Consider the following 18,335-nt stretch of genomic DNA (forward strand, 5'->3'; position numbering starts at 1 on the left):
TCAGTAAGATTACTAAACTCTCTGGACAAAAAAGAGGGCTGATTTTCCCTAATGCTAAATGTTAGGGGTTCAACTGCAGTAGAGCTGAGGCAGAGTTTGTTCCTTACCTGGAAACATGTGAGCTTTTTCTCTCTGGTGCTATAGATATCTACAGGCAAGCTGTCCCACACCTGTCAACACCAACAAAACCACTGCTTACAGGTTTCTAATTAATGTGTGTGTGTGTGTGTGTGTGTGTGTGTGTGTGTGTGAGTGTGTCTGTGTGTGTCTGTGTATGTATGCACATGGTTGATACACTGGGTGTTGCTATTAGGGAACAACTTTCATGTGCTGATTCTCTGTCCATCAAGGGAACTGGGGATTGAACCTCAGTTGTCAGGATTCTGCAGCCAGTACTTTTTACCTGAGGAGTCATCTTACCTTCCCAAAGCAATCAGTTAAATTTGTAATATAACAAGAGCGGCTTATATCTAGAATACATGCAAATTCCAAAAGAAGAAATAATGTCATTTACCTGAGGGGAAAGATGGGGGTACCTAAATGCCTTTACATGGCCATAGACTCTTCATGTGTCCATTGTAGACAGGAGATGGGAACTTTGAACAGTAACAGATTCTAAGTTCTGAGAAGCAACATTAACCAAAGGAAGTCCGCTGTGGTCACTCTGACAGTTGTGTCCACACCACCCACACTTGCAGCTGAGGGTGTCTTTAGTCATTAAACTCTGCATCTGTTATGCCAGCATAATTCCATGATTTCATCTTTGAAACAAAAGATGGAACACATGATCTCATCTGGACATCTTGTTTTTCTTCCTTTAACCATCTGTTTTGAGTTACTCTTTCAAGGCCCAGGATAAAAAAAGTGCTCAAACTTAATTAAAATTTTATGGATTCCACCCCACCCAGTCCCAGGAATTATTCTGTGCCATGTTGAGAAAATAAAATTATGTAAAATTCTCTGGTGTTCTTTGAGATGCAATGAACTCCAACATCCTTATGAAATATCCATGTTGTGAAGGAAACTTTGAAGTGTGGAAATGACAGCATAAATGTGCTTTAAACACTAAACAACAATCATGTCTGACACAATAGGAAAAGCAAGGAGGAAAGAGCCACACACTCCTGTTACCACTGTCCTGAAGGTCCATACTGATGTATCAACATTCAACTGAGCTAAGGATTCTATCTGCCAGAGCTCAGGGAGTGGACGAATTGGGTCTATGGAATGTGCAAATTACTCCAAGAATTTTCAGGCCTAGAGCCTTAGAGAAAGGATGACAAATTTCCCCCAAGTCAGACGTTCTCATGTCACAAGATAAAAAGAAGGGAAGAAAGAGTTTCCTTGAAGTCTGTTATCAGAATGGAACTGACCGAGACACTGACAATTACAGGGCAGTGGCTACAGTCAGCTGGCTTTGAGATCCAGAAGCCAGGATGTGCATACAGACAACATGATTACAAGGAGAGGGGAAGCCAGCATGAGGGTCTCACAGCTCACTCAAGATGCAGCGAAACTCCTCAGTTGTCTCTGTTAGATGGCACTCACTTTACTCAACGCCAAGCACAGGGCTCTGTCTCACACTTAATCTAAACCGAAGATTTGAGTAGGTGTGCAAGATTTTCCCAGTTGTCCATCTTGAATGAATTTATCCATTTTTAGAAAAACTAGCAACTCTATAAAGATATTTTGATATATAAGGGTCTCAGGACTTATTTTATATAAGAATTACTCAGAAATTTGTTAGCAATGCATGTTCTTGCCACAAAAACTTCTTCTTTTATCAAGATAGTATAGCCTTATATGGGGAAATGTGTGAACAAACATACCAGTATTAAGTTTGCTCATGGAACAAAACTTAAGTAAGCAGTCTTCCAGTCAATGAAAGCCAAGGGGATGTTGTGGAAAATAAAAAGCACAGCTACTGGTTTCCATGCATTACTGCTTTGTACCCTATCCTGCTCTCTCTGACTTGGGCAGTTGCTCCCTGGCGTTAGTTCCTGTACTGCAGAGCTATATTCAACTAACAATAATTTATCTCAGTGGCTCCATGCTGGCCTCCTAGTATTCTCTCACCTAGGCAGTCTGCATGCTGTTCCAGCACAATGATTTGTTCCAGCATGGCACCTTGCCACGCTGCTTCTACTCACAATTTCCTTGGTGGGTTGTTATCACACCAGGCCCATGCAACCCAGAGCTACAGTGGACTTGGTATGGCCCGCCACTGTACTTTCTCTTGAACGCAATTAAGTTGCCACATGAAGGAAAACACTTCACAGTACACTCTGATGCAGTTGAAATGATAATTTTCCCATCTAGACAGCACCAAGAGTAATGCAACAAGGAGATGACTTAGAAATATCAATAGAGTAAAGAGAAGTCTGGTGCTCCAAACAGAAGATTCAAATGACTCTCTGAGGACACAATGTTAGCTGTAAGTTCTTAAGCCATCTGTGGCTACAAGAATTCATAATAGCTCTGCTAAGAAAAGTAGGTCAAAGTAGATGGTTTTTAGAAAGATGCTTACAAATGTCTCTGTGATACAGTGTGAACTAACTGAGAAAAAAAGAGAGATGAGTGCCCTTTATTCATATGGAAGTGAAGCAAATTGACTACTTGCCCAGTTACAAACTATGAGGAGCAACATCAACCACTGCACAGTAAAGTAGCCATTGTTGAATGGATAAAAAGAAAACCATCCTGAGATAGCATTCCTGGGGAATTTAGCTGTGGTTTTGAGCTAATAATGTCTTTGATTACCTGATTCCTGATTGTCAGTTGTCAAAATGCTTATATATATATATATATGAATTCACAATTACCTTGTCACAATAAAATAGGAGAGAGAGAGAATGAGAGAAAGATATGAAGAGAGAAGCAGGAAGATAGAGCATTGTTGGAAGAAATTGCAATGTGGTGTTACATACAAATCAGTAGATATTAAATCAAAGTATATGTATATATACATAGATATACTCTCTCATATATATATGTATATATATCAGAATTCAGATTTACATTAATCTTATTATCACAGTAAAATAAAAGAGAGAAAGAGAAAGAGAGAGAGACAGAGAGAGAGAGAGAGAGAGAGAGAGAGAGAGAGAGAGAGAGAGAGAGAGAGAATGTGGTGTTACATATATATCAGAAGATATTAAATCAAAGTCAAATTGTGAGTGATTATAAGTTATCCATGGTTTTATATTATGGCAATAATAAAATTTATACAGAGTATCTCAAGGGAAATAAACCCAAGGTTTTTACTAGAAGCATCTTTTTATATCAAATCCTCCAGATAAATAATGGAATTAGGATGTATAAAAATAGACTAAAACATAAGCAATAGTACTCTTAAATGTGAAAAGGAACATGGTAAAAGAATACATTTTTTGCAAGAAGGTAAAATATGAGTTAGAACTGGCAGTTGTGAGAGAAGATCATAAGCTTCAGGCTCAAAATGCAAAGCAATGGCTGCCATAAGAGAGAGGCTCACCAGGAAGCTACAAGAGCTCCTTGCTTCCTAGAGGCATTGCTTTGGCACACATACCAGAGTAGCTCTGTGGGAAGTTTGGACACTAGCTAGGAGGTTGCAACCCACCCCATTTAAACCAAGGAGATATATTACAGAGAAGGAAGCAGGCAACTGAGAACACACCCATGTAGGCAATCCAGGAAGGAAACTCCCACACTGTTGAGAGACAGACCTACCCACAGCTTTCTCAGAAGTCATAATTAAAGGACAAAAAGAACCTAATTCTGTGTCATTGTCCAGGGGTGAACTTGGTAAGACATGTCTGGGGAATTAATGCTTCAATTCCTTGAAACTTGGCTTTTCCCCATAAAGATGTGACTCATCAGCCCCAAGGCCTATGTGTGCACCATCTGTCATGCTCTTGAGACTCTCTGTGTTCCCAGTGGTGCATCTCTACTTGGCTACCTTTTTGCTGATCTCATCCTATTGTATGATAGCTTTCTTCTGGCTTTGTCCCATCTCTCCCCATGGAATTAATGTACAAAATGCTGTATTTATTAACAAGCTTCCTTGGCATAAGACATAGCAACTGCAAGACCTCTCAAAATCATGCTCCCCCATGCTGTCTTTTATCTCTGATCCCCTGGACCTTTTGCTCAGGACATGTAACTGAATAATTACCTACTTGCCAGGGTCATCACAGAGAAGCTCCTTCCCCATGAAGCCAAACAAAGGGCGGAAATAGAATGTTCTAGTTTTCTTATTGACACCATATGTGGATAGCCAGACAGTACAAAAGGAGGGAGGCAGAAAAACTGGTTTGAGAAATAAAATAAATTCAACCTGACAAAAATGTATTGCAGAGAAAGATCCGATGCAAAGGGTAAGAGGTGGGACTGGTCTTTTTAGGTCCTGGTCATAAAAAAAAAAAATTAAATAGCAAAAGAAGATTGTACTGGCTGGTCTTGTGTCAACTTGACACAAGCTGGAATTATCACAGAGAAAGGAGCCTCAGTTGAGAAAATGCCTCCATGAAATCCAGCTGTAAGGCATTTTCTCAACTAGTAATCAGGGGAGAGGGCCCAGCCCACTGTGGGTGGTGCCATCTCTGGGCTGGTAGACCAGGGTTCTATAAGAAAGCAGGCTGAGCAAGAAAAAGAAGCAAACCAGTAAGTAACATCCCTCCATGACCTCTGAATCAGGTCCTGCTTCCTGACCTGCTTGAGTTCCAGACCTAAATTTCTTTGGTAATAAACAGCTGAAAGTATAAGCTGAATAAACCCTTTCCTGCCCAACTTACTTCTTGGTCATGATGTTTGTACAGGAATAGAAACCCTGAATAAGACAAAGATTCAATAAAAGAAAGGAACAGAATACTTCTTAAACTAAATCATGACAAATGTGTAAGCTGCTTGGAAAATAATTTTATATTTGCATGTGTATGTGATTATTTAACTAATATTTCAGTTCCAAACATGGGATATCTTTAAGATACTTATAAGGGACACCCCAGAGGTCCCAAAAACTCAGATTATTTGCGTTTGGTTTTTATTTTACACCTTTATTATTAGGCAAGGGCCAAATGCTGATACTACATGTTTTCAGAACATAAATTAATGAATCTGGAATTGAATCAGAACCCTCTAAGATGTTGGTAAGCTTTTGTAATGCTGGAAGGAACTGTGCAGCTTGTTGAGGGAGAAGCCATTAGCAGTCTTGCCCTACAGCATCAATCAGCCACACAAGATAACCACAGTGCAATACTGGTATGAAGGCGATGGGGGTAAACATCTGGTTTGCAATTGGATTTGAGGTCCCCTACTCTATAGGAGAGAACTCGTGCCTGGTGCTATAAATGTAGTAAAACCCAGGGCTATAGGTATCATAGGTCCAAGGGAGAAACCAATTGTTATTCATTTGTTAAATGGTCATGTCCTCATACCTAAATATCCTTTTTTTTTCTAGTCAAAGATGATCAAAGTGTCAAGAATAAATGTGAGGGCTCCAACTGAAAAGAGATGTCTATATTAATTCCTACCCAGGGAACATTATGGTGGAAGCAGGTGAAAAGAATGCAAAAGCATCCTAAAATTCTGTCTTCTGGGAATGACATGGTCACTGCCCTCATGAACTGTAAGACACACATATCCGTGATGTTGTACTGTTATCCTGACATTACACTTGGTAATGTCTGTGGCAACAGAAGCAAAATAGACAAATGGGACCATAGGGATCTGAATAATTTTGACAAGGTTTATAATTGATCAAATAAAAGGAACATTACTGTGATAGTTTGTATAAGAACGGCCCCCATGTATTTGAATGATTAATCCCTAGTTGGTAGAATTGTTTAGAAAAGATTAAGTGTAGCCTTATTTGGAAGAGATTAAAAAGCTCTATCATTCACACTCAGTTCTTTCTCTGCCTCTAAGTCATGGATCAGGATGGAAGGCTACTTTTCTTGCCCCATGGCTGCCAGCTAGCTTTCGAGTTTCCCATAATTCATAATGGACATGGACTAAATCTCTAGGATAATAAGCCCCAATTAAATGTTTTCTTGAATAAATTGCATTAGTCATGTTGTCTCTTCACGGAAATAGAAAAGTACTGAAGACAGAAGTTGGTGCCAGGAGGAGTGTTGCTGTGGCAGCCTGACTGTGCTGTTTGAAACAATGTGCAGGATTTCGGAAATTTCCACTGTGTAAATTTGAAGGCTGTAAGTAGGGCTTACTAGACCGTTCTAGTAGACGAGAAGACAGTGGTGGGAGAGCAATCAAGACTATGGAGGCCCAGCTCAAGAGGACTCAAGGGGGAACAATATTAGCAACTGAGTCAGACACCATTCTTGGAATATTTTAATAAATAAGATGGATGTTTTTTGCTCTTGTCCTAAGAGGCTAAGCTGAAGAGTTTAGCACTAATTCACTGGAAGAGATTTCAAGGCAGCCTAATACAAATTTTTTGGTGTGTAGTTATTCGTGATCACATGATTACATATGTGATTGTGTAGATCTACAATGAGAAAAAAACATGGGAAATACAAAATGTACACTTTGAAGTGAGAAAGAACACATGGAATTTGAGTTGAGACAAGGTTAATGGAATAATGGGTGTGCTGCCCTCAGAACAAACCCCACCTAGATAATCCTGAAACTTTTGAAAAAGGCCTAAGGAATTATCTGTTCCAAAAGAGCAACAACAAATCAAAGTTCATGCAAATGTAACTCCAGGAAGGGGTCAGGTTCCACCATAAGCAGGCAGTCGAACTAGACAGTACTGGCCACATGATTCTGGCTTTAAAGTCATGAAGAACACAGAAAGTGTTTGTGGTTCTTCCTCCACAGGTAAGGCATGCCTCTGACACCAAGTGTATGGCAGGGGAGTACCTGCATTGAAGTTCAGAGACACCATTGTGGGAAAGTGTGAAAAGGAAGCTGGGATGGCACTGGAAACTCCAAGATATTGGGAATGCCAGAGTTATGGGACAAGCACCAAGGAGAGCTGTGGAGAGGAAATGGAACCAGCACACGTTCCATTCATGAAGAACAGTGAAAACAACGAAGATGAAGAAGTAGGTTGCAATCAGCAAAGACAGAATTGGACACACTGGAGCCTTTGACTTCCAATGTAGCATAGATTTGGAGTTGGCCTTGGTGGTCTCAGCCCTGCTCTGATCCAGTACTTCTTCCTTGTGCCCCTTTCATCCCTTATGGAAAGGTAAAAGCATATGTGTGCCATTGTGTCTTGAAAGTTTGTAATTTGTTTTTATTTTTATTTTACAGAGGGTTACAATTAAGAAATTGCTGTGTGTCAGAGGAGACTTTGGCCTTTGAACTTTTAAAATGTCATGCAACTAAAAAGATTTTGGGAAGTTTTCAAATTTTATTAAGGGCATTTTAAATTATTAAATTCTTATAAATCTATATGGGCCATAAGAATTTTGGTCTTGTTGGAGGAAGTCTTTTATTTACAGATTTCAGAAGCCCGTTCCATTGCTAATGACTTCTCTCTCTGCCCCCTTAGGGTCAGCACATGAGCTCAGCTTTACTGCCCCAGCATTGTGCCTCCCTCCCTGCTTTGTCCCCAAACACGATGACCATGGACTCTGGAACTGTGAGCCACAGTAAATGTTCTTTTCAGAGTTGCTCAATGCCCCAAATTAAACTGCACAGACTCCTCTCTCAGAATGGCCCATCTGTGTCTGCGTACATTCACACTTACAGGATAAAGAATCTGTAAGACTCACGGTGCTGTCAGAGCCTGTGCTTTGTGTCTCTGCACACCGGGAGGCAGGCAGCACAGACAGGTGAGGTGCAGAGCTGGTGTGGATGGAAAGTAATCCAGATGTGATTCGAAGTCAGGAGTCATTACACGTGGTGTCCCGTTTTAGTTCCTTTTGGCAAATCCAGGGGTTGTCTGAATCACAGCTCTCAGAAAACACTTTGTCCCATAAGATGATGGCACAGCTGCCCTTTTTAGAGTCACCAGTGACTTTTAATCTGATGAGAAAGAATAGCTACTCTTAGTGTTTAGGATTTCCTATAATTATCAGTGTTAGGGTCCTACAGTCTTCTGAGCAGAAATAAATATTCAATTTAGCTCCTCTAGTACTCACACATTGGAATTTAGAGTTGAGCCATTTATCCACTTCCAGTTCTTGTCTGGCCATGTGTAATGTAATCCAATCCAAAGTGGACTGCCTGTTCCCATTGTCCTGTTCTGTAGGAATCTCTACAATCAGAACAGAGCAGCGGACTTAACCCTGAGTCTGTATTGGTGACTCATATTCTACCAGACTCCTGAAAACTAGTTCAAGGGTCACCAGTACTGTCCTGAGTCCCCAACACAGTTGACTCTTCCTTTGTGAAATCTGTACCCCATACTTATAATTCAAGAGCATTCACATTACACAGGCAGCTATTGGCTCACGTGTCCAATTAGTCTCTCAGACTGTGAGCTTCCGTACTGTAGAGTCTCCACTTCCTTTGAAGAATGTGCTCATGCCTCTATTTCATTGAACAACTTACCAGTTCCTCTTGGTCCTGAATGAGCAGCAAAGTGGCTCCTTTTCCTTCACAGTCAGCTAGACCTTCCTTCCAAGTGTCGGCAGATTGAGAAACATGAAAGCATTTGTCTCGGTGTGAAAGCCAGTTCTCGGGGCACTTTACCTGAGCTGGACTGTCTGGAGAGAGAGGAAGACATGGTGTATGTCTACGCTGTTCTTGCTGAACCACAGCTGGTTACACACAGCAGTTTTTACTAACGCACACTTTTATTAACACAAGCAGGAACAATATTACTGTAATGACATATTGAAGAAATATAAATAACAAAGACTTTATTTTAGTTTTGTTTCTATTAAATAACTTCAGACAAAATTAACTATTCAACATGTTTTAATCAAATATTCCCTGTAGGGTTTCAATAAAAATGGCCCCCTTAGCTAAACTCTCTGAACTGAGAAGGAGACATTGTACATTTCTACTGTGTTCCTGCTGTGTGTATCCAGTTATAAACAGGGGTGACTTTATTGATATGTTCAGGAACAAGATTGCTGTCATGATATATCAAAGAAATGTAAATATCAAGGAATACACTTTCTATTAATTAACTTTAGGCAAAGTTAACTGTTTGATACAGCATTTTCTGAAGTTAATGATCAAGTGTGAGGCAGTGTGGTCAAGTGGTTAAGCTCTCAGTCTTCACGGTCACACAAGTTTCAAAGACATTTCTAGCCTTATCAACTACCAGTCATGAGACCCTCAACAAGTTGCTCTGCAGGAATTTCCTCTAACATAAGATATGTTGATATATTTTCTTCACAAATGACTGTTGTAATCCTAGGCTGATGTAACCCCTGGTAAATTGCAAACATCAGCTATTATTCTTATAAAATACAAGGCATAAAAATTACCTTTGGTTTTGTTCAGGTTTTTTTGAAGGAAGGCACAGCATTTTTCTATGGATGGTTTTTGTATTAAGACTCGCACTGGTAAATGAGAAAACACACAGAGAGAATTAATGCTGTAATGAATGGTGGAGCACGTGTGTTCCACTTCTCACTCCAGGAAACCACGTTATTTCAACAAACCGAACATCTGGACTAAGAATAAAAGATTAGGATACTGGGAGAGGGAGGAGTGTGGAGACAGAATATATAAAAGAAGAAAAACACAGACACGTGAATTCACACCTCTGTTTAGTCACACATTATCCAAAAGCCTTACAGAGACTCTTGACTTACCCACTGACTCCTCATCTTCAAAATGCGTATTAGCACATTCTCCATAATAAACAGCTCACTGCTACTGAGTTTAGTAGACACTTAAACAAACACTTGAAACTTTTAGTTTGCTTTTTATTGTTTTTGTCACAAGTAGAAATCATTTTTTAGGTTCTGGGTGCATGTAGTGTGTATTTATATGTGTGTGTGTATGTATATGTGTGTGTGTGGATGTGTGTGTATGTGTGTGTGTGAGTGTATGTATGTATGTGTGTGTATGTGTATGTGAGTGTGTGTATGTGTGTATGTATGTGCATGTATGTATGTGTGTGTATGTGTGTATGTTTGTGTGTGTGTTTGTGTGTGTGTGTGTGTGTGTGTGTGTGTGTGTGTGCGTGTGTGTCTGTTGTGTTGTGGGGTGGAGGCTTTCAATCAGCTAAGAACAAATTCAGACATCAAATTCTCAGCAGAGAAAATATATATTTCCTGAGAGAGAGAAGGTGAAGAATTGTTTCTGGATTAGACAAAGACAGCAGCAGGTGATTTAGCAAGAGTGGGTTTTTAAGGAGAAAGGGGGAAAACTGTGCTAAGGTTAGTTGGGAAGTCCTGATTGACAGGTTAGTCAGGGTATCCAAGTATTGGATTTTGATTACTGGACTGTGATACTTTGATAGCTGGATCCCAGTGATCAGCCTCAGGAATGAATCAGGCATAAGAAGTAGATGAATAAGGAAATAGACTTTGTGGGATAGCTTTAAAATATAAACCAATGGTTTAGCAAGAGAGAGTAATGGGTAAAGAACAAAATCTGCTGACGCCATCTTTGCTGTGCTTGGGCCTCTTAGAGAGCCCTTCATGTGTAATAACCCCTAATGGGTCTTAGACAAATTTGGAAACATGAAAGAAATGTGAAATTTCTCACTGGGAATGGGATACTGTTCCGTACCTACTCATGTCATTGTCCTGCCCCCAGACTCCAGGGTTCCAAATCATGTGAAGAGACACTGATATTTATAACAGAAGCAGAGGAAGAATTCTGAAGCACAAGTTCTCGCCTCACTTACCTAAAACACTCATGCCAATCACGGTCAGGACAAGAAGGATCAGCGCAGCACAGCTGAGCTTCAGAGCCAACCTGTGTGAACGTGGGCACCGACAGGCATCTGTGAAGTTAAAAACCTTGGAACTCACTTAAGTCAGATGAGAACAGTGGAATAACAGTTAAACGTGTTTTCAACTAACAAGGACAATTGGATTCAAGCAGAGAGTCAGCTTCAGATATAAGCTTTTCTCTGCCATCTTAAAGCAGGATTCCATGAGATGAATTCTCCACTGGGTTCAACTGGTTGCTCTGATACAGCAGGACTGAAAGAGTAATGCTTAGGTACCTATTGTCCATACATGAGTGTCGGCTGAATCAAACTTGATAGATGTGAAGATGGGTTGGCAGCCGCTGAGCACTGTCAAAAAATAAATGGTGCCTTCTGTTTCAGAAAGGGGGTCAAAGCATCTCTATGGAGCCTCTTCTTTCAGTCAAGAGACATGTTGATGCTCAGTTTTGTGCTAATTGTGACTTTCCATGCTATTGACATATGACTATTCCTGGTTGTGGGGTCTGCTTCACTGCTGTCTACAGTGACCTCCATTTTGGATCAAAGGCATTGCATCCAAGGAGAAGCATCTCGAGAGTCCAGATGGTATTTTCAGTACCTCAGCCGTGTTATTCCCTTATTGACTGAGTTCCAAACACTCTAATGGTTACATGATTGAAAATGGCTAGTACCAGACTCTATGTACACTGCTACACACACACACACACACACACACACACACACACACATACTTACACACACACAGACACACACACACACTCAGAGAGAGAGAGACAGAGAGATAAAGAGATATAGAGACAGAAACAGACATAGACAGACACAGACAGACACTGAGCACATATTATACAATGTTCTGTAGCTTTCAGTGTTCTTTCCTTAAATATCATACTTTTATATTTTTTGTTGTGCTCTATTGTTTCTGAGATAGGGTTGTCTCTTAGTCCAGGGTGACCTCCTCTGGAGAGGACTCATGGCATTTGTGCTCCATAGAGAAGGATGAATCAGCCAAGAAGCTTTATACTGAGTCTGTCTGCTAGAAACATCTCTTTCTTTGTAAAATATCCTGTCTTCAGGGTCGGGTGACTAAAGTCAAAAGAATTCCTACCCAAATTTCACACTGACTGACTAAATATAAAATGTACGAGCTTTTCCTCTCTCCAAATTTGTAGCAGTCTACATCCTTCAGCACTGACTGATGGCTGATTATCTTCAAAGCAATAGCTTAAAACTGTAAAAAAAAACCATAACTCTGGAAGATATTCCAATGTTAACAGCAAAAACAAATTTACTGACCTGGGGGAAGAGATGGGGGTGATACACACTGAGCCCCCGGAGTCCTGGATGGCTTTAAACTGAGGTAGACCTTTGCTGTGTCCATTGCACATGGAAGGTGTGACACTGAACTGGTGAGCAGGGACAAACTTGAAGGTCTTTGTGGTGAAATGAACAAAAGGAAGTCCTTCATGAATGCTCTGTCCCACACTCACCCACACCTGTCTCTGAGGTTTCTCCATGGTTACCGACCCTGCTGTCTGTCCTGCTCACCCAGCTCACATGCTACTGTCTTTTTCCTTTTTCTGTACTCTTCTCTCACACAAAACACTCTGACCACAGCCTTCCTCCCTCCTTTCCTCCAAATTTCAGCCACCCCCCATCTCTGTGTTGCCCCAGATCTGTTCTTTTGGTTTCCCTTCAGAAATGAGCAGGCCTCCCAATGATATCAACAGAACACAGGATAGCAAGATGAGGTAAGACTAGGCACAAACCCTCTTATCAAGGCAGGATAAGACAGCCCACAAGAGGAAAAGGGTCCCATGAGCAGACAAAAGAGTCAGAGACACCCCAATGCCAACAGTTAGGGATTCCAGAACACCCACCTAACAGCCATAACATATGCAGAGGGCTGAGTGCAGACCCATGCGGGCGTCATGATCGCTGCTTTAGTCTCTGGGAGCGTCTATGAGCCCTGCTTAGTTGATTCTGTGGGCCACGTTCTCCTGGTGTCCTCCGTGCCTCCGGCTCCCATAATCCTTCTTCCCCAGCTTGTATGAAGTTCCTGAGCTCTGCCTAATGTTTGTCTGTGAGTCTCTGTGTCTGCCCCTACCATACATCATTGTTTTAAGAAAAGAAGGTGTAATATGTGGTTCCCTTTTGTTCTGATTTCTTTATCCATCTGTTTTGAGTTTTTCTCGAAGCTTAAAATGAATGAAATGTAATGTTCTTCCTCTATTTAAATTTAAGTGACTGCCTTTTCAAAATTACCACCAATCGAGACACAACATATTATGCTATGTTGTAAAAAGAAATAGTAATATGTGAAAATCCATGGTTATACATGACATGAGTTGAGGCTCTAAGAACCTCCTGAAACATCCTCGCTGAGAAGGAAGCTGTGCACTGTGGAAATGTCATGAATGAGGGAAGAATTCATGATTGACACATCAGGAAAAGCACCGAGGACAGAGACACACTCGCTGCTCTGCCTTGTCCTGAAGGTCCAGGTGGATGTAATGTCATTAACCCGAGTGAGAGGACTCTGTCTATGAAAGCTCAGGGGTGGGAGGACTTGGCTCTATGGGATGTGCTCACCCTACAAGGGTCTTCAGGCCTAGAGCCTTAGAGCAAGGACCACAGATGCCACGTAAGACAATCACACATTACAGGTGAAGAAGAAAAGCAAAGGTTTCCCAAAGTCTCCTTCTGTGGTCAGAGTGGAACTGCACCAGGCGCTCATCATGACTTGGCTTTGCAGCAGTCAGCTGGCTGTGACTTGCAGGAGACAGGGGGTGCACACTCACAGCACAGGGCTCACACTCACCCCCCAAAAGCACTGAAGGAGGAAACAAGGGGAAGTATATATGAGGGTCTCACAGCTCACTGAAGACTCAGTGGAACCTCCTCAGCCGTCTCTGATGACAGTGAATTTACTCAGTACCAGGGATTATTGCTTACTTTTTGTAGTGCTGGGATTGGAACATAGAGCCTCATGAATTTGAGGCAAGCACTCCATCACCAAACTATGTTCCCAGCCCTTTAGCAATTCCACAATATTTTCCATTTTTAGTTATAATATCTTACAATGAAATATCGAGAATTTATGAAAATATTCTGAAATTGCAGTATGCAAAATTTCAACACATATGAGGGCCTCAAGCCTTAGTGTATAAGGAACACACCCAATAGTTTATTAGTGATGCATGTTTCTGCCTGCAATCTCCTTCCCTTGCCAAGATCCAGGAGCTCTAGGTGGTGAGTGTGTGAATAAACTTCCAATATTTAGGTGGCTTATGACCACATAATATAATAACCTGGTAACCAATGAAAACTGTGGGGATGTGTTAGAAAGGGCAGGAGGAGGCTCATGCTCTTAGTAGAAGATTCAAATGGTGCTTTGAGGACAAGGAGGTTTAACTAAGTTCTGAAGCTCACTGTGGTCCAGGGAGCCTTAGTGGTCCTGTGAAAAGTTCTGAAGTGTCACATTTTCTTTAACAGGTATTGGCAAAGGTGTGAAGTGACCACAAGAGCCTCATGTGTCTGTGGGATGCACACAGCCTGCACTGAGCTGACATTGTTTTGTCTGATACAGAATCTAGAAAACAGCATCCAATCATTACATAGTTATTTACACAGTGAAAACCCTATAATCAAGTGTTCCAAGTGCAGGTTCCAGGCAGAGTCTAGTGAGTGTCAGACATGAGGAAAGATTTGAGGAGGGCCTTTAGTCTTCATTTATACCTGTTAGTTTCAGTATTAAAATGGAGGTTAAAAGTTTTCTCAGCCCCCTTTGGTCTCACTCCATGGATCCCACCTTAGTGTGGAGCCAAGCACAGGGAGTCTGTCACTCTGTCTGCAAGCTGCTCTCTCCACAAGATTCCCATCCCAGGAAGTTCACTCTGCCTTCCCTGTTGCTTCTGTCCTGGATGGATATGTCCGCCCCAACCTGTTCCTTACCTCCAGTGCTTGGCCAGCACAAATATTACTCCAAATCCCGGTAGCTTTTCATGGTAGGTTTATATATTAAATTCTCAATCCTCAAACCCTCCCCACAACAAGATTAAGTCCATTGGACAAAGATACAAACTGCCTTTCTATAAGAGATAAAATGACCTATAGAATCTCTTAAGAATATTCATATCTACCTATTTCCAATTATGGCCAACAAGATCTAGGTGAGCTTTCTCCGGCTCCATCTTCATTTCCCTCATTCTCTGATTCTCTTCCATTTTCCTACGTTTTTTCTGCCTGCCTCTCCACTGTTCAATCATGTGTCACCTTAACATCAATCCACTGCACCTGCACTAACTGGTGAAGAGTTTCTTTGAGTGAAGAGCATTTGTAAACCTGGAAGAGCTGACTTGGTTTGCAAATGCTTAAGGCACTGTGAGATCTGGGCATATTAATGTATACCTTTGGTCCCAGCACTCTGGAAGCAGAGGCAGGTGGATCTCTGTGAGTTCAAGGCCAGCCTCGTCTGCAGAGTGAGTTCCAGAACAGTCAGGACTATGTAGAGAGACCTAGTCTTAAGGAAAAAGGGGGAGAGAATATTGGAAACATTTTTAAAGATGGGTACACAAATTCAAGAGGGAAAGATGGACAAATCAAAATGATGCTTCATAGACTAATATGTCACTTAAGATGTGTGAGCTGCTTGACACATTTTTTAATTGATCTAAACATGCTCAGTGAGGAGCACTAATTGGAGACAGAAAATGATGGGCAGACAACATTATCTGAGATTATAAATAGAAGCAACAGGAAGACAAAAGGCGTTTGGTCATCTCAGTGAATGCAGAAGGGAAGCAGCATTTGACAGGATCACGTACCACTCATGCTGAGGTGTTTATCAAATCAGGGAGAAAGTCCATCTGTGAAGAGCAATGGCTCCTTGGGAAGAGGTTCTTCCATCCATATCTGATGGTCTGAGTACAATTGACAGGACACATTTGATGGAGAGGGATGGCTTCCACAGCTGTCCTCTGTGCTCTGACCTCCACAAACACACTAAAGAACTCATGTGTCTTGCTGGCACACACAAACACAGTAAGTCAGTCAGTCAACCAATAAGTCAATCAATTAATCAATCAGTCACTCAGTCAGTCAATCAATCAATCAGTCAGTGTATTAAAAGATTTTCAAATCTAAAAGCCAGTGACTATTGTCATGCTCAGTGATGTAAGACTGAAAACATTTTCTCTAAACCTGGAGGGTCTGCCCTCCCCACTTCTGTTCGAGATGACATAAGTATCCAAGTGAACTCGTGACAAACTCGCTGTGTTTGTTCTGAGCTTCTCATCTGTACCGCAGAGCAGATGTGGAGAACTTACTGTATTGATTTCCTAGGATTTGCATAAAGAGCACCACAGTCTGGGCAACTTAAACAACAGGAATTTAAATTCTCAGAGTCCTGGAAGCCACAGTCTACAGTCAGAGAGTTCTCAAAGTTGATTCCATCTGAGGCCTCCCTAGTGGTCTCAAAGTGATCTTCCTGTCTCTCTGAAGGACACTACCCTGTATCTGTGCCCTAATCTTTCTGTTATCAGTCATGGTAGACTAGGGTATTACTTAACAGCTCCAGTTTAGCTAATGGATCAAGGCTCTGTCTCCAACAGAGTTCTATTCTGAGACATCCATGTTTATAACTTCAACATATGAGCGGGAGGGGCAGCTAGTGACATATTTGTGAATTCAAATAAATCCAATGATAGAATTTATGTACAAGTGATTTTTAATGGTTCACTTTTTAAACATTTGTCTATTTAATGTGTGTGTGTTTGTATGTGCATGTACATGCTATGACTTATGAACTCATGAGAGTTGGTTCTCTCCATCCACCTCATAAAGTTCAGCAATCAATCACAGGTTATTTCATGTGGCTCTCACCCTCTGAGCCAGCTCTATCCGTAAATTATTCTGTCTCTGAGTGTGATTGAACATCATAGGTGAATGAATGGTTACTGATATACACAGGACACATAGCAAAGCCTCGTGACTAGCATCAGACATTGAATACAAACTCTTCTGAACAGGAAGCCCTCTTCCCGGCATCTATCATAAATTACACCAGTGCTTAGAAAACATTCCAGTTGATGAAACAAACTCTGGCTAAAAGCCTTCGATAGTCAAGGTTCAGTATTTCCCACTGCAAGCAAGAACAGGCCAGTTGCCTTTGTGCACAGAAAATCCCAACCACAAAGGTCTCTGAAGAAGAAGTAATTACGGTCCGTAAACACTTTAACCATTTGTGTACTAAAAGGCCTCTTAGCATTAACTGGGAGTTTATGGACACTGGTTTTGTTTATTTCTGTAACATAAGGTTCTATAAATGTGTTATAAATAACAAAGACCATAGACGGTGAAAAGATTTGGAGGCACAGCCTAGAATTCATTTTTCTTCATCTTACCATTTCATAGATAATATGCCCCCTTATTAGGTGATCGAATATTCAGTAAACAGTCATTACACATGTTACAAGCCACATTTTTGAGAGGGTTGCATATAAAAATTAATGCATAAAATACACATCATGTAAGACAGTGTAAGTACAAAGCTAGACTCCCAGAATTAATAGCAAAGGCAGGGGTGCTCATGTGATGATGGGTGGATGGAGAGAAGAGAATGTACCTGAAGCACAGAAGTGCAAACCGGTGACCAAGAGTCCTTGTTCTGAGTCCACCACCAGATAGGAAATTACATAAGTAAATTCATTTTATTTATTATCGAATAGTTATGGTGAGTTCACAGGAAGGGCAAATTTGAAACCTTGTATAACCACTTACCTCTGAGAGGTACCTCTGTTTACACAGAAAAGGAAATTCCATCAGCATGAGTATTTCCTTGACTTCTCAGATGATTTTCTGTGAAGCTTCCCTATGTGCATGTTGTTTTTCAGAAGTATCAAGTGTAACCATGTCAGGTTTCATGGTTATTTAACACCCTTTTTATTGCTTTAACTTGGCTGACAGGTAACTTTATACCCTGATACCTCAGCTAGTTTTCATTGTCCTAGCCATCTGTGCTACCTGAGGAAATTCCCTTAGCCTGCATAACACTATTCTACATAGATCTCAGCCTAGCTTTCGGTTTGCCACAGTAGAGGCCTTTTCTCAGAAATCAGGTGATCTCATCTTGGCCAGGTAGCTAAGCTAGCCAAGTACAACGGTTACCCAGAAAACAGATCCTGCTTGGCAGAACATTCTGCTGGACCTGGATAGTCCCCCTCCCGATGTAATTCTCCCCAGCAGGTATTGTGAAGAGTCCTTTACCTGAAAAGTCCCTTAGTCCCATGCCTTACTTTTATATGCCTTACTTCCTTCTTATACCTGTATAAAGTTAGCATGTGAAAAATAATAATTCGACAGCTTGATCAGACCTCTTGTCTTGCTGTCCATTCTTTGCGCTCCCATTCTCTCCTAGGTGATCCCGGGATCCTGTGGACTGTCCTGCGGGTTGGGGCAAGGCTCATTTACTCTCTGTTTTCGTTCTTTATGTTTTATTTTAGGCTATTGCAGACATCTTACCAATGTTAAG

At 41.2% G+C, this 18,335-nt stretch overlaps 1 protein-coding gene across 1 annotated transcript; it reads right to left on the reverse strand.

Annotated features, from left to right (window-relative positions):
- Positions 1-6,454: 6,454 nt before the first annotated feature.
- On the reverse strand, positions 6,455-12,737 carry LOC308418414 (killer cell lectin-like receptor subfamily B member 1A; the record flags this gene model as incomplete). Its single annotated transcript, XM_080913764.1, has 6 exons — positions 6,455-6,484; positions 8,500-8,654; positions 9,387-9,461; positions 10,760-10,858; positions 12,101-12,210; positions 12,685-12,737. 6 exons carry the CDS (start codon positions 12,735-12,737, stop codon positions 6,455-6,457), a joined length of 522 nt encoding a protein of 173 aa, XP_080769890.1.
- Between the last annotated feature and the right edge of the window lie 5,598 nt (positions 12,738-18,335).

Source organism: Micromys minutus (genome assembly GCF_963924665.1).
Source record: "Micromys minutus genome assembly, chromosome: 3".
NCBI lineage: Eukaryota > Metazoa > Chordata > Mammalia > Rodentia > Muridae > Micromys > Micromys minutus.